Below are 24,520 nucleotides of genomic sequence, written 5' to 3' on the forward strand. Positions count from 1 at the left end.
ACAAACTGATATGAACAAGAGGGTGCACGAGTTGGCAAACTTGGCATTGTGGTACCTGAAGGGCTCACCCCTTATTACTTACGAATGAAGTGCCTTAGAGTTGGCATCTGTTTGTTTTACATGGCACAGTGTTGGAAAGTCTTTTCATCTCTTGGCTTACTCAAATACAAAGTCAAGGATGGGAGAGGGATTCCAATGACGACTGGTCTAGAGGATGGCTGGCCTCTTTAGGCATCATTCACTAGACTTAGGATAGTAAATAAGTTTGAGCTCACCTGTCAACAGTTGGTAGTGTCTCCTAGAAGTGTGATAAGGCTTCAGAGACTCAGTGATTAAGTGCCCCTTAATCAGGCTCAGGAAAAGGGAGCACCATGATTAGTCATGTCTGACAGGTAAGGGTCAGGGAAGGGTACAGAGAGGTGGGTGGGATGCATTCTAAGTAACGTATTTCAACAAGCACATCCCCTCACATGTATGTGTCCATGAAATTGGATGTATCATATAATCACTGCCAGATTGTATTTTCCAAAAATAGCCACACTATTTCAAGTCTTACATGTTCTTCCAGAACCTAGCCAAGCCTCCATCAAGGAGTGAAATTTATGTCTCCTCACCTTGAACTCTGGGAAGGGGGTTGTGATGGCCTCAACTAATGGAGTGTTGTGAAAGTGATGCTAAGTGAATTATGAAGCCAGGCCATGAAAACACAATGTGGCTTCTGACTATTCTCTTGGAATGCTCACTCACATTTGGAATCTGGGCACCATGCTCTAAGGAAGTCCTTGTCACATGGTGAGTCACCAGAATCTCAGGTCTGGCTGAGGTACCAGCTATCACCTAGTACCTGTACCTGCATCATGGAAGTGACAGCTTGAAAGCAGATCCACCAGTACTAGGTCAAACTGCCTGCCTGATACTGCATGGAGCACAGATGAGCCTCCCCTACCAGGCCTAAATCACAGACACCTTAGCAAAATAAATGATTGTTACTGTTAAAAGATAAAATATTTTTCACTGGTTTGCTAGGCAGCAATAGACAACTAAAGTTAATAAGGTCAGCCAGGCAGAAGCCATGACAAGTGAAATTGCTTGCATCCATACAACAAACCTGGTAGAATATCAATTAATTGAAAGAAGACCCTGAAGACAATAGTGTATCAATAGAAATGGTACATTACCAACACTTAATGTACAGAGGACAATATTATAAGGAAAAACACGATTATTAATGACTCTGAATTCAAAGTGATTTAGAAGAAGAAAAGAACCAAGATCAAAAAAAATTTGAGTGATAAAGAAGGATGAGACTCTGAATTTGGAAAAATGTGAGGAATGCCCTACCAAATTAATTTTGCATATATTTTTTTTCTTGCAAGGATGTGCAACAGTGATATAATAATGAAAAATTACAATAAAAAATTCTATTTAAAAGAATATTCAGAAGCTGGACAGCGTAGCTCAGTGGAACAGCATGCACTTAGCATGTGTGAGGCTGTGGATTTGATCCCAGCCCTCCACACCCCTCAAAAAATTCAATTAATATAAGATAATCACTAATAAGAAAAGCACTGTTATCATAGTTTCATTGGCAACACTGTTTTGCTCAGTGGTATAGGACAGTTCTATTGGGAGGGCAAAAAAAACATGGCAGAAAATGACTTTTTTTAAGTTCAATTGATTTTTACTTTTATAATTATGCCCACAAAGCTGTCCTATAAAACATTTTGGGAACTAAAAGTTAGTTTTCTGAACTTAAGAGTCCAAACAAGCAACTTAATCCTTAAGCCCTGAAATCACATGAATTTTTACATACTGTACATGTTCAGTGGCTCTGTTCTCTTGAAGGGGTCGAGGAGAGGAGGATTAATGAGTGTGTCATCTATCAGTACCTCCCCAGGCTTAGCTAAGGATGTAGAAACAGAAAAGAAACAAGGTGAACCAAGAGGTACTTGTTAAGCACTTATAAAGCACAAATAAGTGATGGTGTTGGCTTTATTACCACTGCTAACAGAATCAAAGCTTCCATAGGCTTCAAAAAAAAGTTTATTTATGAAATATATTTAAAACCTTTAACAAAAAATAAAGCTATAAAATCCCCGGTCTTCTAGATCTCATCATCACTTACCACAGTAAATGACCAAATCTCACTAACTCAACTCCCATATTTTAAGTAAAAAGAGGTCTTTGTAAATCACAGTATTTTCATCTTATGAGTTATACTACTGAAAGCAGTGACATAAATCCAGTTTGACAGTGCCATTTTTGATACATAAAATAATATTCTGTACAGAAACAGACACTAAAATCTCTCAAAATGTATCTACAAAGGTTAATTCAGAGTAGTTTTTCTAAGGCAAGCTGTTTTAAACCAGGTGAAATGATTCCTACAACATAAAACACCAAAATGCAACACAAGTCTAAAGATAAAATATGGAACTTAGGGGATACAGAACAAATTTAAAACATATTTAAGTATAAAGAACTATGAATTTTTATCTTTTAAAATATATTTTATGTTATTTATTTAGAGTGTGTGTGTAGGGGGGTCTCACTATGTAGTCCAGGCCGGTCTTAAGCCTGAGGGCTCAAGTGATTCTCCTGCCTCCACCTCCTGAGTAGCTGGGACCACAATTGGGTGCCAGAGTGCTGGGCTCTTGACTTTGATGGCAAAATAGAGGGGAGAAGAAAAGAGCTAGTCCTGGAGATGTGGTGCCCCCAGATGCAGCAGCAAGCCAGTGTCCTGTCAGGCCACCAAACATGCCCACAGAGAGGCCAGAAACTGGCTGGAGGTTTATGTCTGGGGCCTTTACTCGTTAGCCAAATCCAGCATTGTTCAATGAGGGTCAGAAGATCTCAGAACATATCCTGAATTCTCTTGAGGCCTCTGGAAATTTTCAAGTCCCAAGTCTTCACATCAAATTGTCTGGAGTTTTGTAACGATCAGGACTCTCACCGTCTGGTCAAATGAACTACAGATGCACAACCCTCTTTTGTCTGGACTCCAGTCCAGACTTGAAATGGGCTGAGTAGACAAGGTGACGTTCTGCAGAAGGCTGACAGAACCTGCGACTCCCATCTCTACTCCCTCGGAATCTTTCTTTGACCGCTGAACGGGGTATTCACTGAAAACAAGATCCAAGAGGGAAGAAAAGACAAATTTCCGCATTCACCATTTTAGTTTTTTACATCAACTCCAATGACTCTACTTTATTTCTTAGTTACTTACTAACACTTCAAGAATCTTTCCAATATTGAGTTGTGAGCAAATAAAGAGAAGTTACTTCAACCTCAACCCTGTTCACAAAAGGTTTCACAAAAAGGGTTATTTCAATTAAAAACTTTTAAATGTCATCTCTGTTCTTCATTTGCTATATTTCTTTTAATATGAAAGTTGTAGGTTATCTAGCATCTTCAGTAAACTGTCTTGGTATATAATCTTTCATTGTAACTGGAATTATCTCTAAATGTGAACTACACATATGGGCAAGCAGCACATGGAAAGGCAAGAGCTGTAAGAACATTTGCAGAACTCCATCTAAACACCTCCAGAATGGAGAACTGACCCCACTTTCTGAGCTCCATCATACAGATCCAAGCCTAAGGATCTTTTGTGTACCATTTCCATGGGAAGGAACTACTGGGGAGAGATTTTAAACCTAAACATCATTGCTTCAAAAAAAAAGAAAAAAGAACAATTCCATAAATATACTTCTTGATCTAGATTTGGGAGTGGTGGGGGAGAAATCCCTTCCACTAAAAAGATGTGTTCTATTGAATACAGGGGGACTCCTCCTCAGAAGGCTTTTTAAAGCCTTTTTGGTACAACGGGACTTTTTATTTGATAAATGCTCAAAAAAAAGGGCCCAGAGCTTAAGAGCACAAAGCACATCAGAAGCAGAGCAGAAATCAAGGAAGAGGCTACAGGTAAAAAAACCTACTATTTTTTTTCTCTCAAACTTTACATGTTATTTTAACTAGAAGATATGACTAAGCAGTTTAAATATAGACTTTTTTCATATGTCTCTTGGCAAAGGCTGTAGTTATTTACTTGGAAAAAGGTATACAACCACCGCACCCTGCTTGACTCCCAGCAGTTTTTATCAGATCTTTTAAAGATTTGTTCTAACGTGTCCATATTATCTATTAAAATTTTAAACATATATGTGCATATGTGTTTCAAATACTCAAAAAATCAGTATGTTGATGACTATTCATTTAAGAAATAAATTTCAAATAACTAGATGAGTTTCTCTAGGAAACCTTGGTTAAGTGCTCAATAAATATTTACAATTTAATTGCACTGCTATCAAGGCAGATTGGCAAATGGAAATCAAGATAAACATTTTACTTAGGCCAATTTTCTTTGCTGGTACAATACTTGATAGCAAAGCTCCAAACCACTTGAAAATTAGACTAGACACTTGATATGGTAAGAATTAAAGTTCATATTAAGATGAATTTGAAATTCTAACTCCATACAGACCCAACTTTACTGATATAATTAAATCCTTTATAGTAAAAAATTCTAGTTGCAAACATGTCCATGTGTGGATACAAAGAAAACTGGTACTTACTTATTCTTCAGGCGAGCAGCCCAAAGAGTTTGGTCTTCATGGCGCTACTGTATAGCTTAACTAAGTGCCTGGCAAAGCCTAATATGGGGTAGCCTGCTTTGGAAGAATCTAGGAAGAACAGTGGGCCAAGGTCCTGGGCAAATTACCAAATGATCTGTCCATCTGACATTCCCCAGAACGCCTAAAACTTTTCTTCTGTCTTTTGCCCACAGAAATCTATTGTTTTAGTCAAAAGCATTGCTCTGGGATTTTTTTTTTTTTTTTTTTTTTTTTTTTTTTGCCAGTTATATCCCTTAAATACTTTAACAAGCACTTTCCAATTGGAGCCCTGTTCTTCCTTCCAGTTTCTAGAAGGAGCTAATATATATAAAAGGATTTTGTGTGTGAAAGTCTCAGACATTGAAGATGGTGATTTTCTTCTTACATTATTAATCAAACTTCACTTATGGGCTTCTGTTTTTGTTGTTGTTTTTGCTTTTTACTTATTTATTTTTAGAAATGGAGGTCTTGCTGTATAGCCTGGGCTGGTCTTTAACTCCTTGGCTCAAGTGATCCTCCTGCCTTTGCTTCATGAGTAGCTGAGACTACAGGTGCAGGCCACTATATCCCACTTGACTCCTAATTTTTATCAGATCTTTAAATAAGTATCTAATATGGTATCTACTACCTTATGACCCTTGGGATTCTCAAGGGACAGTTCATGGTCACAGCTCTAACTGTAACTCTGCATTTGTCTATGTATGCAGAAAGCAAATTTAGTGACAAAGTTTCTCCTGGAAACTAACCAGGAGCTCTAGGCTCCTGTTTTGGTTTCATCTCAATGATGTCATATGAATTTAGGCAAATGAATTATCAGGATCTAAAAACTACAAAATTTAATTCTATTCCTACCTTATAGAGGTAGTGTTGTATTTGACAAATTCTTGAGTCAGATTTATATATATACATATATAAATACTGTTCCTAATCTGTTTCGTGTATAGAAGGCATAATATGTCAAAAGAAGGCTAACAATTATTAAATGTAAAATAAATACATCATTTAAAAATACTTAGAAAACAACAGTTATGTAACACCTTGAATGTTTAAATCATATCAAAATGAAGTCAAAGGAGGAAAAAAACAAAAAAGTTCAATCTAATCCTACTTTACACCCACAAGTAACTTAAAAAGGAGCAGTGTGCACTGGTAGAGACTTACTACTTCCAGAGGTGAAGGCTGCCGGCGCCTCCAGCTGTCAGAAAGAGCTCTCTGTTCTGCGGCAGGTGTCGGACCTGCCATACGGTCGATTTATGGGCCTAGACAGGATGAGAGGCACACAACTGGTTTATACACTGCATGGCATCCTAGATGAGAACCTTGTAAACAAAGAATTTTTACGACCATAACTTCAGCTGTTAGAACAGGAACTAAGGTTATTTTCTGGCACATCTCTTTATAAATGGCTATAGAACTTTATAGGAGTCCATCAGAAATTAGGAAAAGCATCAGTTTTCTTTATTGCTCTATGGAAAAAAGTTCTAGTGGATTAAAAAATATATTAAATCAAAAGTTCATTTAGTTTATAGTAACATGCATTATCAGGATAAATTTTATATATCTAAAAATCTCTTGTTACATTATTAATCTTCTTACATTATTAATCAAACTTCATTTATGGGCTACTGTTGTTGTTGTTGTTTCCTAGGGGAAAAAAGTAGCAACTGATTTTTTAAATAGACTTTCATTTTTGAGAGCAGTTTTAGGTTCCCAGCAAGACTGAGCAGAAAGAGTAGAGTTCCCATTTATAGACTAAATTTTAATTCATAGTTCCAAGAGCCATATCTTCAATTTACTCCCATTTGACTTGTCCAGTCTTCAAAATGAGGACCATGAGGATTTAGACAGTGTTTACTGTCTTAAGAAGCCAAGGCCTTTATCAGTCTCATTAAACAAAAAGAAACATGACAACCCAAAGGTTAAGGGTTTGTTGGCACTTCAACAGCAGCCAGTAAATCAGTCCTGGCAATGCTATCTATGTTCCCTGCAGGGGAGCTTGAGCACAGCAAGAAGGGAGGAGGGAAAGAGCAAGGGATGAAAGAATGACTTCAGCTTTACAAGCAGTGGGACTGGCGGGCCCCATCTAAGCTAAACTCATACACCTCACATTGGTGAGGGATCGGACTTGACATTTGTATTTTAGTAGTCTGTGGAGGGCATTACCATTAGCAGATAAAAACACATATCTCAAAATATACACTTTAAGTATATGAAAGTCCCCAAGTGATTAGGTTCAAGCTGTCAAAACTTAATAAAATTTTACTTTATAGCTTAAAGTTCTCTTTTTTCTTTTAGAAGTTGAGGAAAAATACAAAAGAGGGGAAATGCCCTCTTAAAATACACCAGAGTCATTTATTTGACAGATTTAGCAACTATTAGATTAAATAAACATAACAAAAAATTTTTGGAGAGGACACTACTATTTGTAGATAAGGAGAAATGGGTTGCCAGCTGTATATGGACAATTTAGTGAAATGCTGTATGTTGTGGATAGACACTTAGTATGTTCTGAAATGACAAAGGAAAAGCAATATTACAATTTATGGCTCCCTTGTTAAGAACTTAGCTCATTAAGCAGTTACAGTAGTTTATACACAATAATAACTGTAATCACAGATAGACAAAATAGAAACGTTTGAGAAATCCTACAGAATCCACAGTGAAGGAAGAGGAAGCAAGGAGGTGAACTGCTCAGCAACTTGTACATTTTAATCTTATGGAAACCACCAGTCTGTTGATCTCCCTTTCTTTTTATATCAAGGAAACTCAGAGTCATATTTTCAACCCATCTCCTGCAAGTAACAGGACATTTCAGCATGAATTTTATGTATTTTCTTTACTTCAGAGGTTATCTTCTTCTTTTTATCAGTATTTTCTATTTATCTTGCTTTCCTCTTCTATTTTTCCAATGCTATAATACCATGTTTCCCTTTAAGCTACCCCAAATATATGGCAAAGTAAAAAATCAATAAATTAAATAATTTTGAATATTTGCTGTGGTCTAATGACAATCATTGGTGCTTTAAATAATTTCATTTAATATAGTAAACTAGAATATAAAATAAAATGTGATAAAATGACATAATAGATATATACTGATATATTTTGAAAGGCAAGCCATTAGGTATTCATGCAAATATATTTATTAGAAAACACAAGGTTGGGTTTTGTTGATCACATTCCTAGGTTTTTTGTGATTGTTCCTAAACTACAAAAGTATATTCCTATCTGAAGACTTTATTATAATCTAGAAATCTAAAGTTGAGACACTCTAGGAAAGTACTCTTCACATAAAAAAATTTGTCAAGATCCCACAAGAATATAACAAAAATAGCTCTCCCTTCACATAAATACCTGGAGGAACCTTGGTGACTAATTGTATTTATTCGCCTAAAACAAGTTATTATTCCACTTCAGAGAAAGACATTTCCCCCATATTTACCTTTTCTGAGACAGAGGCAAAACCCTTCGTTGGATGCTGTGTTCTCATGTCAAAAACGTGGAACTTTCCTTCTAAAGATGTAGCTACTAATTTATTCATACTTATGTCTTTTCTGTCAAACTCCAAGCTGCATACCTGAAAACAGAGAATACTTTATTGGTAGGTTTGCTATTATTCAAGAGGCTCTTTTAAACTAGGTTAAACAGCTTTACTAATATAACATGATCAAGTAAAAGCATTTAATCATTTCATCTACTGCATGAATACATGAAGTATTTCTATTATTTAAAAAAAATGCTTCTCTGTTAACACAATCAACAAAACCATCTTGGGTTCCCATGATCAGTGACTGCATTTAGAAAATCAAAATGTAACTTTTTACATTATTTAACACAGGTCAGCCCGAGTTACCTTTAGAAAACAGGAAGGAACAATGTTTTCCAGTCAAAGTGCACAACTCAGGAACCAAAATTCCAAGGTAGTTGGGGATGCTGTTATTATTTCAGAATTTCTGATATTAGCAGACAACAGGGCTCTTACTTGCTTATTATAATGTCATACTACATGGCCTACAGATGGGCCCTCTGGGGCTGGTGGACTCCCTGGCATTGTGCATACCATATTTGAGTATGCATGCATTTTCTGAAGAAAGGATACATGATTGGCATTAGATTCTCAAAGGAGTTTGGCCCCAAAAGGTTAAAAATCATTGGCAGAAGAGTTGACTGAGATAGGTTAAGAGAGGTGTTTTCAGAACTTCGCAGTAATTCAAGGTGGACAAAAACATGCAGAGAAACTAAATAGCATCAGAATGTACATTACCCCATTTTTTATGTTTGTCTCCCACCGCAGTGACATATTTCTGAGATCAAACAATTTGATATCCCCATTGTCATAGCCAGCACAAACAACACGTTCCTCTTGATTATAAGCATTACCTAGAAACCAAGATACAACATTTCAGAGAGTCTGGCATGATGGTAGATGTCTGTAATCCCAGCTACTTGGGAGACTGAGGCAGAAGGATCATAAGTTCAAGACCAGCCTAGGCAACTTAGTGAGGCCCTGTCTCAAAATAAAAAAGTAAAAAGGACTAGGCACATTGCTCAGTGTTAAAATGCCCCTGGGTTAAATCCCTAGTACAATGGGGGAAAAAAATATGTGTGTGTGTGCGCGTTTGTGTATATATACGTGTGTGTGTATATATACGTGTGTGTGTGTGTATATATATATATATATATATATACACACACACATTTATATATATGTATATATATACATTTATATATGTATATATACATTTATATATATGTATATATACAATTATATATATTTATATATATGTATATATACATTTATAAAGAAAGAACTAAATATATATATGTATATATATTTAGTTCTTTATTTATAAATGCTAATTTAGAGGCTGCTAAAAAATATTAAGAAACTACACAAATAACTTATACCAAATCTAATTTTAAAAAATCACACTGGGTGGAATCCCAGTTTATCAATCCTGACAGGCTATCAAGATTATTTATTTGGTATTTAATATTTTTAAAAAGTTGACTCATTGAAATTCTATACTTCAGGGGTACATGAAAGGGTTTATGAAATTCTAAGTTGAAAAAAAATACCCTATACTATATCTGCAAAGTCTAGTAGACCAACTACAGTTCAAACATAGTAGAGTCTGGGAAGACAAATGCAGCTATGCTTCTAATGCTTTCTTCAGCAGTAACTATATGTGAGTGTAAAGAGAAACTATTTGAAACTTATATGTTTTGCAAAATGTTGTTCTTGTGTTATTCTGTCTTTGCAAGGAATAAAGCCAAGTAGGCTGTAACATATGTTTAATATTATGGATGATCACACCTGAAATAAGTTCATAATCTAGTTAAATTCACTATGCAAAGATCCAGTTTTATTTTGTTTTCTTCTTTTGGTACCTCTTGGTATGAAAAGAATGACAAGGGAGAGGTAGGCTATCTGGACATTTTATCCCAATGCCTTCATTCTGTACTGCCTCCAACTTCCTCCTCAAGAATTGCAGCCCTGCATTTCCCTCTAGATGATACACCAGCATCTTAACTCATAATGTCCCAACCAGACCTCACCATTTCCCTTATAAACCATGCCACCCCTTCTGGAACTTTCCATAATCAGTCTCAAAATTTAGTCATTTTGGACATAATTCCTTTTCTTGTTGCTCTTATCCAAAAGATTGTCAGATTCTATTTGTTCTACCACAATATTATCTTCTGAATCATTCCCTCTGCTCCATTCTCACTGCTCCTAACCTCTCTTTCCTGGAATACTGCACTCATAGCCCCAGCACCACTCGTCTCTACCATCAGACATCACCAGTTAATATTTTTAAAGCTCAGACCACATCTCATCCATGTAAAAACCTTCAAATGCCTACCTCCAGACTATCAAACGCCTCTGGCCACAATCAGAGACACCTGGAAAGCTACGACCACCACTGTTCCCTCAAGGTACTTTCTTGGGCACTATCCAGTTATTCCCCATGCTTGAAATTTCCTCCCAATTTCAGTGGTTAAATCCTGTAAATCTTTAGTCTGAGCTCAAAATGCTCTTCCTCCCCAAGAGTCTCTCCCTCTGGATTCCTTCGACATTTACCTATCCCTCTCGGGATCTTTTATTACTGCTCTCTTGTACTGCATTTAGTGAGGATGTCATGTCCTCTTCACTGAACTGTAAGCTTTTTATTTTTTTTCTTCCTGGTACTAGGAATTAATCTAGGGATGCTCTAATTCTGAGCTCTTCCTCCAGCCCCCTTTTACCAAAAAAATTATTTTGAGACATGGTCTCACCAAGTTGCAAGGCTGCCCTCAAACTTGGGTTCCTACTGCCTCAGTCTCTTCAGTTTCTTGAAGCTAAAATATGTGCCTGTTCCACCCCTGCATGCCCCCAGTGCTTTGCACATACTTGTCATTCACACACACAAAAAAATTCTCAAGGCAGGCATGATGCTATACGCCTGTGGTCCTAGTTACTGGGGAGGCTGAGGCAGGTTAAAATCTAATGTCCTTTTATGTCCACGTTGTACTTATGTCACTGAGATCAACAATGAAAAGGCTTTCATGGATCCAAAGACAATAACATACCAATTCAAAAATAATCATTCTAAATGCTGATCCTGAAATTTCCCTAAGTATAAATATCTTAAGTTTCTATTATTCTCACACTTATTCTCATACAAGAATCTTTTAGAAGTTGGAAATCTAAAATTTTTCTAACTAAATAAGTCTAATTAAAAAAATTAAAAATTGAAGTGTTCATATATACTGTCAAATCCTATTTTTTATCCCTGTTATCTCTATAGGATTAAACTAAGTAAAAGCAGGAATAAAATAGAGGATCAAAACAAAAATTGTCACATGTCCTTTTCGGTGTTCAGTAAGAAATCAAAAACCAAGCCTCAATTCATCCTACAAAGCCAATATTACTATATCAATAATAAATAAATGAACAGTTATTGAATTTTAAGAAATAATTTTGTAATGGCACGTATTTTCTAGAAAATAAATACTCCGCATAAGATGTAAGATTTGTTAGGTTATCATTTGCATTTGAGTTTCCGCTTAGGCCCATTAATGGTAGTGGTTTTTAAATTAGGTTAATATCATCTAACTACAGAAGCACATAATAATAATGGAAAATTCTTTGAACATTTAATAATCTGAACACAATTCTAAGCACTTTACATGTATTAACTCACTGAACTCCAATCTTACTAATTTGTATAAATTAGTAGCTTTTCCTATTAGTTTCACTTTGTAAAGGAAACAACCATGGAACAGAGTAATTTGGTAGCTTGCCCCCAAGCCACACAATAAGTAGCAGAATGAAGATTCAAATCCTGGCCCTGGAGTCTGACATTAATCACTATATTTTCCTCAATAAACCATCAGAATAACCCACAAAACAGACTACTAAGGGGCTACTGGGAATTTTCTGAAGCACTGGGCTTTTTTCCTTCTGGACTTCAAATGTGAGAGTTCTTCAACGATTTACCAAACGCCACAGTCCAACAGTCTCTCTTGTTTTCTCCCTGCACAGGCTCCATATTTGCAACAGGATCATCTTTCTGCCTTGGGTCCCATACCTTCACAGTTCCTGTCATGAATGAAAATCAGTTGGCAACATTAAATAGTGAACGATCACATTTTCTTTCTGTATTCTCTTGTAATGGCTTCCTGGGTACATGGCAATATTATAGTTATTAAGATATCTGAAAAATATTCACTTTTAAAAAATTCTAATTGGTTAAGTTCTATTTGATGAGAAAAAATAACACATGTTACCGTCTGACATGATTTCCAAATTAATGAATACACAGAAAACCCAACAACTGTTCCTAAGTGATCTACAAGTTATGACTGATAACACAAACACAAATGTTATGTAATTCAAACCAAGCCTTATTTTGTTTGGGCTTAAAACTGATGTATTATTTATTCAGAATAATACCAGTGTGGTTTTCATTTTTATTTTCCCTTACTATCCTTTGACATTTTTTTATACAGAAGAATAAGCGCTAATTTTTTACATCCAAGGTTTTTTATATGTGTTTAGGCTACTATTTCATATACAATTAAGTTTAATTTCCCTGGAGCAATAGTGAAGAGGGAACTATAAAGTAAAATTAACAAATATTTCTTCTCAATTTAATTTCAACTTCCTCCTGTTAATTCATATTAGAGGAAGTACTAACCAATGTCACTGCTTATAAGAAATGCAAATGCATGAAATAAAATGCCCCCAAAGGCAAGTATTGGGGGAGAAGAAGAAAAGGGCAAAAAATCCTTCAAAGGAATAATAAACTCAGAAAGGGGGAAGATAGCCTACTGGATTTATCTTCAGGGATAAAATTGGTCATTAAAAGCCTCCTATAAGGAGGAAAAAAATTCCCATAAATATCACAAGAGATTATCATCTTACTACTCTACAGGGTTTATACAAATTAGTAAGATTTATAGTAAATTTGCAATAGTTAAATTAGCAAAGAACATAACAAAAATTCTTAAACTAGTAAATAAATGTAGAAAAGCACTTATACAAGTTGGAATGAAGTGCCATTTTCATCTATAAAGTGAGGGGGAAAACAAAAGAAAATCAATGCCTGTAGGATAAAATAAAAATCTACCTTACTCACTATAGCTGACAATGTAAACAGGTATTTTGGTAAGTTTGACATCAAATTTTAAGAATCATAAAATATGTTTAATCCAAAAGAGTCACATACATACCAATAAGCATTTCTTATTATTTTTATGTCACTCTCTTAAAACAATAAACAAAACACTTAAAGCACACTGAATGCTTTTTAACAGCAGCATGGTTAAGTACACTATGGTAAATCCAAACAGAGGAATATTACATAGTCATTAAAATAATAATATGGAAAGAGCAACATTTGCATATGACAAACATTAAATGAACAAAGTAAGACACATAATAGCATTCATGCTTATAACTATGCAAATTATATATTGTGGGAGACCAACCTTGCATGTGACTGGGTCACACTCCCTGGCTGGGTGCTGAGGTGCTCAGTCACAGAAATGTGGCAGAGCTTTCCCCACCCTTCTTGGGTTCAAGGGTTGGTGTCCCGTCCATGGGTGTTTATTGCTACAGCCCCATGGGTGGAGCTAGGCTCACCTGTTCCTTTGTAATATAACCTCTTGCCCTGTTTAGGATAGAATTTTCCATGGAAGTGCCTTGTGTGTGTCCCCTTCTCTTACTGTGCCCTTGGGTGTATCCTACCCAGGTGTCAGTCAACCTGCTGACAGTGGACATCATGAAGATAGACTCAGCCCCCTGAAACCTGACCCCTTGCCTCATTTGAATAGCTTCTCCTCAATAAAAGGGGTCAGCGCGTGCTCTTGCTCTCTCTCTTCCTGCGGACCCTTAAGGTCAGAGAAGCCGTCACAGCGACCCCAAAGAAAAAGGTATTTGTGTCTCTTGTGTGGTTATTTCGTGCAGCCCAGTCAGCCCAGTTCAACTGGAGTGACCCCTGAGCCTTTTAGTCGCAAGAACTGAAACCTGGCAATATATAAAACTGGAAAGGAAAAGAAAAATCTAATAGTGGTAGTAATGTGATAGACTGTTATTTTTCCTTCTGTTCCATGTTGCTTTTATGATTAGAAAAAAAAATTGGTTTCTAATACACAGCTGCCCTCACATAACTAACAGAAAAATCACATTTTACTTTTCTTTTAAAACAATTTCGTCAGTTTTGAGCAGCCATTTAAAAACTTGCCAAACCAACTAGGCTACCAATCTCTCCTGGAGCCCTTGTGAAAGCAACAAAAACTGCAGATTCCATGAGACTGGTTCAGGACAAGTTTGAACACCAAGAGATCTGTCCCCTGTCAGCATTGTAGGATTCACAAGCTGCACAGGTGCCCTTGAAGCTCTCCCCAGTGATCAGTGGATGGACTGCAGAACTTCAGTTTTCCAGCAGCCGTCAATATGACAATTTTCACAAGTACTGATTCTGCTTTTTAAAAAAAGAAAATGAAAAGCTGCCACCCACATTATATCGTCAGCTGCCTCAAAAACCTGTAAAGACATTTTAAATCCTTCAAGGTTCAGAGGAAACTATCATTGTTAGTAGTTGAATTATTCAACACTAAAATAGTAAGTGCTATGCCTCTATCTTAAAATACCAGAAGTCTGAAACAACTAGGGATATGCAGTCAAACTTGCTTATTAAAAATGTGGAAGCAAAACTGTTAGATTTAGAGGATCAAGGTGACCAAAGGGGATTTCTAGGTAGAGATAATATACTATTGAACAGAGATCTCCATTTAAAAAATTTTTTTAAATTCATAGAATACATTGACTCACCATCTCGGCTTCCGGTCACAATTTCGGGTGCTCCTTCCCCAATTCCTAGACCACCTATACCGTCTATAGTATTTATAATTTCCTTATGACCTTTTACAGAATACACTGGTATCTCTGGAGCTTCCAAATTCCTAAACAGAAAACATAGCTTTTTACTTAGATCACATGTCCCAAACATTAAGTCCTCTACTAAATTATAAAATGAACACCATACTTAAATTTTTGTTTTAAAAACAAGGATTTTGCAGTATATTCAAATTCTAAATTTTCTCTCCACTTCAGGTTCTTTCAAGCCCCCAATGAGAAATGTCATTGTTCAACCTGGAATTTGAATTCTTGAATCTTCTCTACTTAGTGTTCTTCAAAGATGACCTATTTAGGTCTTCTACAAATGAATTATCAAGTGTGCTTGTTAATAAATGCAGATTCATGGGCTCATCCCTAATTATCATTAATCAGGATCTCTGGGACTGGATCCCAATCTTCTAGTTGGTATACTGCAGTCTGATAACCACTGCTTTAAATCTAGAGTAAATTCAAAGTGATTTAAATGCTTCCAAAATAAGTCTTGGCAGTTTGATCTTGAGACCCTTTCAAAGGATAAATTAAGAGTAGTGTTCACTTTGTGTATGTTCCTCACTTTATAATGTATTCTCACTGAATGCCATACTTATTTTCATCCAGTGACATAGTGTTTAATGGTTCCTTATGCCTGTCACAATAAATATATCCCGCCTGGCTGCAGTTCATCTATTCATGGTTAGTGCATAAAAAGGCATCCAGATACCACCTACCACGTGTGCTTATATCTATACTAGCTGGCTGGGCCATGATTGGCTGGCCAAGATTATGCTCACACAGACCTTTATTGCCTCCCTCCATTTCCCTCTTTGTTTTGCTTTTCTGTGGTAGCTTCTTTCCACAATTTTCTTAGTAAGTCGTTTTTCAAAAACTTATATTTTTTAAAAAAGGTAAGTGACTATTTATGAAAAGTAATTTCAATTTATTATTAGATTAAGACAAGTAAAATCTCACTAAAAAATTTTGAGCTAGTTAGATGTTGTTTAACTTTTATACCATCATTATGAAAAAATCAAGAAACTAAACAGGATTGTACTTCCACTTAAAAGAACAGTTTTACAATCTTTACAGACTTTAAAATGTGACTTGTTTTAAACATGAAATTAAAAGACATCAATGAAAATAAGTTGGTAATATTTGTACTCTGTTAGGGAGATATTTAACCATTATGTTACATATTCTTGTATAGAAATATATTTATTTAAAAAACCAGTCTTCTTTTCCAATTTCTTTGAAAGTACATGATACAGTATGTAAAAAATGAAAAATAAATACTAATTACTAAGCAGTTAAAGCAAGGAGAAATTAGTTTCATTCTGTTTTATGTTATGATTTTAAGATAAAGTAGCACATTCTAAGTGAGAATAAACAAAGGACATATTAGAAAACAGAATGAAGGGCTGGGCACAGAAACACATGCCTGTAATCCCAGCCACTCAGAACGTAGAGGCAGGAGGATTGCAAGTTCCAGGCCAGCCTGTGCAACTTGGTAAGACCATGTCTCAAAAAATTAAAAGGGCTAGGGGTATACGTCAGTGGTACAGCGTCCCTGGGTTTAATCCCCAGTACCACAAAAAAGAAAAACAAACATGATGTGAGAAATATAGATTTTCCTAGAGCATTATTTTACAGTTTAAATAATCAAAATAACAGATTTTCCTGAAAAGTAATTAAAGAGGAATTTCAATTCATTTAACTATAAATATGAAAAAATAGCTCTAGGGAAGACATGAAAATTAAAGGCATTTGACAACAATTGTGATTATGCTTGTTCAAAACAGATTTATCTTGAGTTGTTCAACAGATGTGTTCCTAAAAAGTTGTGCTTAGGTGTTAAAGCATTAAAAAAAAAAAAAAAAAAAGCAAACTTTATGCCTAGCATGTATGAGACCCAGGGTTCAATATCCAGCACCACACACACACACACACAAAGCAAACTTTAAATGATTAAAAATTAAACAAAAACTCAGGGCATCATTCTGCAATGCCAAATCTTTTGCTGAAATATAAACAAGATCTAGTTTTTCAATGTTATATATGTGTAATTCTTGTTTACTGTATCCTAAGCAGGAATAGAGCATAAAATGCTAGCAACAAGCAGCATATGAAAAAATAAATATTGAAAATATTATTTAGAATATCTAAATGAAAATAGGTTAGAATTTTAAGTGGATTTTCCATGTGAAGCTTAGAAATATATATAAAATAGAATTTCCATACTTTTATAATTAAAATTGAACAAGGAAAGGGACATTTTACAATTAAAATTCTTTCTGAGAAAGAGTAGTAAGACAATCAAGAAAGTGCTTATCTGTCTGAATACTGATTAAATAATCTTACCATATATGAAGGTTTCCATCAAAATCTCCAGTAGCTAAATATCTCTGCTGTAAAGATGTTGCACCAAATGTTCCACATTTAATGGGTTTGGCCTTTTCAATCTTGATAGCAGCAGGGAAGAGAGGAAACATTATTTATGTAAGCAGTTATTTATAATCCACAACATTACAGCTCTATTATGGGGTTTAAATAAGACACATAATATAAAGGCAATTAAAACATTTTCTGATTAAAAATTATCATGTTCTTTCTTTAGTCATTTTCTCTAATTTAAAAGTATATAACTGTCAAAGAGTTTTAATTTGCTTTTCTTATCTCTCTAATGAGACATTCAAATGCTGACAACTCTGCCATCTCCACTGGTTTGCAAATATGAGTGTCAGCATTTAATGTGATAGAGCTTCAGTAGAAATGAGACCATAATGGAGATACTATTCTTTCCAGATGGCTGCAGGAACAAAGATATCTTATAGTTTTCTTATAAACTGAAGATGCTTTGTCCCATTTGCTCTGGGAACTTTTTTGGGGGGTGGGCAGGTACAAAGGATTGAACTCATAGGCACTCGGCCACTAAGCCATATTTCCAGCCCTATTTTGTACTTTATTTAAAGACAGTCTCACTGAGTGGCTTAGCACCTCGCTTTTGCTGAGGCTGCCTTTGAACTTGTGATCTTCCTGCCTCAGCCTCCCAAGCTGCTGGGATTACAGGTATGAGCCACCAAGCCTGGTTTGGAAACGGTTTAATGCAAAGAAATTTGTACACCTGTGTGTACCAAGACACTACTGTGAGTATGGATTAGTTAATCTTTTGAGAGTTCTTTCAGTTAAAAGGCTACTGTGTTGCATATAATCACATTAGTAAAACTGCTTTTCCTGCTGCTTTGGCCCCTAGAAACTCTGGAATCTGGAATTCGATGAGGCTACTACTGATGCCTGCTCCACACCACACTCTTGTCCTATAATAACAACTCCTATTTATTGACAGCCTCAACAAGACACAACTATTCACTTATTCAGTCTCTTGTAATCTTTCCAATTGAAAATTCTTAAGGTTTACAAAGACAACACATTCTCTACAGAATTTAAACAAAATAAAAATGGAGGAGAAAGATGAGTCCTTTTCACATTTTTCAAAAATAATCCTCTTCATTAGAGACCATTTTCTGCATATTTAGGTTTATTTCCTATGCTGAGACAGAACAGACTACTCAGATATTTCACGATGTCCCCAAGAGTGCCACAAAGTGCAGATTCTACCAGTTAGGCACACATCTGACAATTGATACCTTCCAAAGAAAAAACTGAGGACCAGTCTATTACATAACAGGCATTATGTAGACTAGATATTTTCACCTTTGTCACTGAACAGATTCTAAAAGTAAGAAAAGAAGTAAAATGTGTCCAAGTTTAAGAGGCACAGGCTGACGGAGTGGCTTCCAAGTCCTAGGAGATACCTAATATACAAAGTGCTTTGAAATCTGCCCTCACCTGTCTGTGACTGTGTCCTGCTTCTCCCTTTCTCTCTACTACATTCCAGCCACACCAGTCAGTCTTCTCTTTGTTCTTCAGACACATCAAAGTTATTTCCATGGAAGGTCGTCTGCATTTACTGTTTCCACTGTTTGTGCTGCTCTGTTCCCAGATCATCATGCTTCCCTCCTTGTTCTATTCAGATTTCAGTTCAAATGCAACATCCTCAAAGAGACCTTCCCTGCCCCTCCAATCTTAAGTGGAAACCTCAGATCACCATCTCTCTCTCTACTTAGTCTTTTTTAATATATACCTTTATTTTATTTATTTTTATGTGGTGCTGAGGAACGAACCCAGGGCCTTGCGCGTGCTACATGAGTGCTCTACCGCTGAGCCACAACCCCAGCCCTCTACTTAATCTTTATTGTACTTATTCACCGAATTATCTATATCCTTCCTTTCTAGAATGGGAGTCCCATGAGAACAGGACCTTCTCTCATGTGTTGAACACCTAGTGGGTGCTAACCCTTGTTGAATGAAGGTATACATGAACATCTACAAGTCCCTCAGCTCTAGTGCTGGGGAGTGAGAAACCAGTGATGGAACCTTTTTCCTTCTCTTTTGTCCCAGCAGGTTTTCATGTGCCACAGCTCTGAAGCTGTTTCTGGTAATCATTTATGTGCAATCATGAAAATAGCATGCATATATTGAACACCTATATATAAGGTACTGTTCTAAATGTTCTTCCAAAAGAGACCACCCTTTGTCTTAGTAACACCTACAACACTGCAAACTAAGTATTGGGAACACCACTTTCAAGAAAAGGAAACAGCTTCAGCAAACTGAGTGACTCGCTTTAAGTCCCAATAGCCAGGTAGTCTCCAAGTTCTTTATATTAAAGGAGGCTGCTTATGACAGGTCTATATGTGAGGTCATTAAATGACAATTTTATTATTATATAATCCCCATTCTGTAAACAAGAGTCATATCCCAAGTACCAAATAAATGAGCCAGTCCTAAAATGAATTAGTGAGCTAAATGGCACAGGTATGAATTAAACCTACATTCATATTTCTCTGTATTTTATCCTTATTTGTGTCTTTGGGGGGGTGGGGTGGGGAGGGAATGAGATTTAATCCATCTGTGCTTTACCACTGAGCCATATCCCCAGTCCTTTTTATATATTTTAAAAAATTTGAGACAGGGTCTTACTAAGTTTCTAAGGCTGGCTTTGAACTTGTGATCCTCCTGCCTCAGCCTTCTGAGTCACTGAGGTATATACCACCATACCTTGCTCTCATTCATACCTTTACAGGATCAATATATGGTATTATGCTCCCATGTGTTCTTTTCTGTCTTTTTGTATCAAAGAAGCACAGTTGTATAGGTACTAATGATCTGTTGGGCAAGAATCAAATTAAACTCAAAATATATTAAAAGCAAATAAAAATATATTAACACCTTGTCATCTGCATGCAGTGAGGTCTGCATTTTGCACAGAAGGGCTGAGCTTGTGAGAAAACAGACTCCTAAAAACAGGCACCTGTTTCTCTTTCCTCAAATATTCATGGAGATCATAATAGCAACTAAACTGAGATGACACTATGGAAACTTATTTTTTATATTTCACAAAAGGTCTCCCTCTCTAATTGTCAAGTATTTTACTTATGAAAAAGAAAATATGCACAGAATTTGTTAATGACTTAAAATTTTTTCTTTCCAGAAAACTGACTAGTTAAAATTAAATGGAGATCTATTTGGCTGAAGATTCTTTCACACACACACACACACACACACACACAGTAATATAAATGATTTTTGCTATTTGATACTGAAAAGACAATCAGTGATGGTTTACCTGACTTACCTTTTGGTATTCTTTGCTACAATGATATGTTAACATGATTACAGAAGCCCATGATCGATAATTCCCATGCAAGCTATTTTTGTTCTGTCTGTGGGTGGGTCTAGTACAGCTTGTCAGTATTTCCTCCTCCACATCCTGGCACTACTTAATTAACATTAAAAGGTTAGTCAACCAAATGCTAACAAGCAATGAATTCAGTTGCATGGGGGCTAAAAAAGCAGAACTTTATTAGGTTACTACTAATTTTTATAGTATAAACATCCACAAGCATGATTCCATTTTTCGGGGCCATCCCTGTCCTTATGGTACTTCTGTGCCAATTAGAAAAAAAGTGGCACTTTATAAACTGATGAAGTCTCACACAGGGAAGACTTGCTGAAGGGAAAAGAGATGAAAACACCGGCTACTCATACTTGATGTTGTACAATAAACTTTTCAACTGTACTTGGAGGTCCTGTACTCTGTTCCCTACCAGTCCTTTGAGTAATGAGACAAGGGTGACATCAACAAATACTGACTTGCTTCCTTTGCATCTTATCTTAGGTGCATAGACTTTGGAGCATGTCTTCAAAAGCTCCAACATGATAAATAAAGTATGTTTCCTAATATTTTAATAAATTATCCATCTGACCCAATGTTTCTCAACTCCAGTAATCATTAGAATCACCTGGCACAAAAAAAAAAAAAAAAAAAAACCAACGTTGAGACTTTAGTTTAGACTAGATGCAACAAACTACCACTGCATCAAGAATTTTTATGGGTGGGACCAAGACATCAACATTTTAAAACATCATAAACAATAACAGCAACAAAACAAACTCAGATGATTCTGATGCACAGTAAGAGGTGTGAATCAAAGAAGCTGTTCTCTTTTCACTATAGCTAAATATAACTGAAGTTCTTAAATGCATTTTTTTATTTTTTGCTTTATCCTCTTTTTAGGCAGTAGGCTTTTTATGAGAAGAGACTCATCTCCCAAGTACCTTTGGCCCTTTTTTAGCACAGAATCTTGAAACAGAAAGTTCTCAGTAATTGATAGTAGAAAAAAAGAAGATCTAAGGATTAAGTTGAAAATTTTAAAAGTGGTTATACCCAACATTGAGATTATGGGTGATACTTTCTTCTTTTTCCTATCTGTATTTTCTAAGTGTTCTATTATGAACAGATACTACTTTAGTTAAAAAAATGTGATTTGCTAGAATTATCTAGAAACTTTAAGAGATAAAGAATGCTATTTCACTTGCTGAAATAATTGTATAACTGAAATATGTACAAATCATAATTCTTATTAATAAAAAGGTCACAAGTCTACAGATGCTTTCTGGTTGAACTCCAATTAGCACTTGTTCCTAATACTTCATTTTTAGGTTTCTGGTATTTCAATGTTTCCCATTTGTTCAAGTCCCTGACCCCAACTTGACTAATAAACACTAAATCAATACTGAAAATTCCCAACTTATATCCTATTTATAGACATACATTCACTCATCCTTTTAATAAATTGTTTATAGAGCAGCTGCTTCTTACAAACCATACTAAAACACACACACACACACACACACACACACACACACACACTGTCTACTTTCCAGGAGCTTACAATCTAGTTAGACAGAAATGGCTCAGAACATATATTTCTGCACAGATGATAAGTACTATAGGAATGCAATGTAAAGAAAAGTTACTTTGGGTGCAGATCAGGAAGGTTTTCACACATCAGATCATCTAAAGTGGGCACTGGAACAGCAACAGGTGGCCAGGCATGGTGGTACACTAATACAGCAACTCAGGAGGCTGAGACAGGAGGATCACAAGTTCAAGGTCAGCCTCAGCAACTTAGGCAGACCCAGCAACTTAATGAGACCCTGTCTCAAAACAAAAATGTAAAAAGGACCAGGGATGTGACTCAGTGGTAAAGTGTCCCTGGGTTCAATCTCCAGTACAACAAACAAACAAACAAACAAACAAAAACAAAACTGGAAGCTAAGTGATGAAGAACATAAGGAAAGGTGGAAAAAAACAAGCCATGTTTGGAATCTCTGAGTAGAATTCCTGGCTAGAGAACAAACTAAACAAGAAAACAGGCACTCGGGAAAGTTTAGAGTAGGTAGCACCTCAAATACCTTCTTATCTAAGTTAGTCTATCCAAATGGTATTCATCTGTCTCCTTCAAGTTGGTTCTCTCCCTAGCTTTTGATTCCTAGAGTTTCTCAACTTTCCCTGCCCTGGAAGTCTATTAAAACTCTATGCATGCACCTGGTTAAGGCTGATAATTTTTTGTCAGGGAACCAAATCGAGACATTTTAAAAATTGTAAACAGCTATAAGATACTAATTATTAGTCTGGCATGGTATTGTGTGTTTGTAGTTAAAGCTACCCAAGATGTGGAAAGGATCCCAAATTCAAAACCAGTCTGGGCAATATAGCAAGACCCTGTTTCCAAAAAAATTTTTTTCAAATGCTAGTGTCATAATTCTCTAATTCTTTCATTATTAATCTTTACAAAACTTGTAACCCTGCAATAATGTCCTATTTTTCTTTCTTTAAAAAGAGATACATTTTTAAATGTTCTACAGATCTTTCAACTGGTTGCTACTTACTGTTCTTATTTCTTAAGGATATAAACCATCTTCCATCACTGAGCTTCCACACATGCTGTTTCCTCTGGAAACGTCATTCTCTACTCTAGTTAGCATCTATTCAGTCCAAATCTGTTTTTATTCTCACAGAACCGTGTTTGTTTGCGTTAGAGAACTCGGTTTGATTTATGCATTTTGGTTCGCTTTAAACTGATTATCCCTCCCCCCTAGAAAATAAACACCCTGGGAGAGGCAACATTGCCATTCACATGCCTGGGCATACCAGGCACTCGGTTGACACTAGTTGAAAGAATAAGTGTTAGGTTTCTCTTTCAACTACACTGCAGGTATGCTGGTGCCTGCTTTGGCTCTTCTTGCATGAACAGTCATTTCTTACATGTGCTTACTAAATACTCTTCTACAAACAATTGCAAAATGCCTAAAAAGTCCTGAATTACTTGCGAAATCTTAACGTCACTTGGGTTGGCGGGAAGGGGTTGGCAGGGCACGTAGGTAATAGCCCGCGGATGAGAATTCAGGACTTGAAAGACATGCTTTAAATCCGAAGCATTTCTCAATCTGCAATCAGCTTCTTTCGTCCCGCGCAACTCAAGATATGCTTTTGGGGGACGCTGGACGAAGACTGTGACAAAGAGGAATGTATTCGCCAGGAATGACCCCAGGAGATGCACTCGCCCTCAAAGGCAGTCCGTAGCCTGGAATTAGGTCATCTCGACCGGCACCCACCTCCCGAAGCAGCTTCAAGTCGCCGTGTTGGATCTCGTACAGCTGAATGACGCCAGTGCCCCGAGCGAAATTGCCCATAGTCACAAATTTGGCGCTACAAGGCACCCACTTACAGTCAAACACCGTGTAGTTGAGGCCTTTCTGGATGTGGGCAATGATCTGAGGCTTCTCGAAAGCCGACATGGTTTAGCTGATTTCACTTCTAACAACAGCCACACCCAGACAGACAAAAAACTAACCTGGAAACCAGGCTCCAAACATTAAAGACAGTTTGTCCTTCCCGCTAGCCGTACTTGGTCTCCAGAAGCCCTAACAAGTTGGACATAGTTATCTCCAAAAAGGACAGATGTTTTACTGAGATCGCACGAGACGTTTCTGCACAAACACAACAAATGATTTATCGCTTTTACCAACCATCCTCACACATACACACGTTAGAGATTATTAAGTGGCTTGGCTGTGAGTTGAACGGCTAAAAGGCAACCCTAAGAATCAGGCATAT

At 36.3% G+C, this 24,520-nt stretch overlaps 1 protein-coding gene across 2 annotated transcripts; it reads right to left on the minus strand.

The window, feature by feature from the left end:
* Positions 1-2,025: 2,025 nt before the first annotated feature.
* On the minus strand, positions 2,026-24,440 carry Dnaaf10 (dynein axonemal assembly factor 10). 2 transcript variants are annotated; one of them, XM_027934415.3, is made up of 8 exons: positions 24,019-24,440; positions 17,356-17,456; positions 14,935-15,065; positions 12,097-12,198; positions 8,878-8,993; positions 8,056-8,190; positions 5,775-5,872; positions 2,026-3,122 (listed from the first exon to the last, which is right to left on the minus strand). In XM_027934415.3, the coding sequence occupies exons 1-8, from the start codon at positions 24,199-24,201 to the stop codon at positions 2,915-2,917; spliced, it is 1,074 nt and encodes a 357-aa protein (XP_027790216.1). In that variant the 5' UTR covers positions 24,202-24,440; the 3' UTR covers positions 2,026-2,914. The 2 variants fall into 2 exon arrangements, with proteins under 2 accessions (XP_027790216.1, XP_027790217.1); XM_027934416.2 differs by lacking the exon at positions 24,019-24,440 and adding an exon at positions 18,844-19,199.
* Between the last annotated feature and the right edge of the window lie 80 nt (positions 24,441-24,520).

This window comes from Marmota flaviventris, chromosome 14, assembly GCF_047511675.1.
Source record: "Marmota flaviventris isolate mMarFla1 chromosome 14, mMarFla1.hap1, whole genome shotgun sequence".
Classification (NCBI taxonomy): Eukaryota; Metazoa; Chordata; class Mammalia; order Rodentia; family Sciuridae; genus Marmota; species Marmota flaviventris.

What these genes read in the sequence shown, in the direction of transcription:
- Dnaaf10 (XM_027934415.3), bottom strand. Translation starts at nt 24,201, where the DNA reads ATGTCGGCTTTCGAGAAGCCTCAGATCATTGCCCACATCCAGAAAGGC. An exon ending in CTGTTGGACTGTGGCGTTTG is followed by an intron (nt 8,994 to 12,096) that starts GTAAATCGTTGA and finishes CTTGGTTTCTAG; the next exon opens with GTAATGCTTATAATCAAGAG. An exon ending in AGACAAACATAAAAAATGGG is followed by an intron (nt 8,191 to 8,877) that starts GTAATGTACATT and finishes CTCTGTTTTCAG; the next exon opens with GTATGCAGCTTGGAGTTTGA.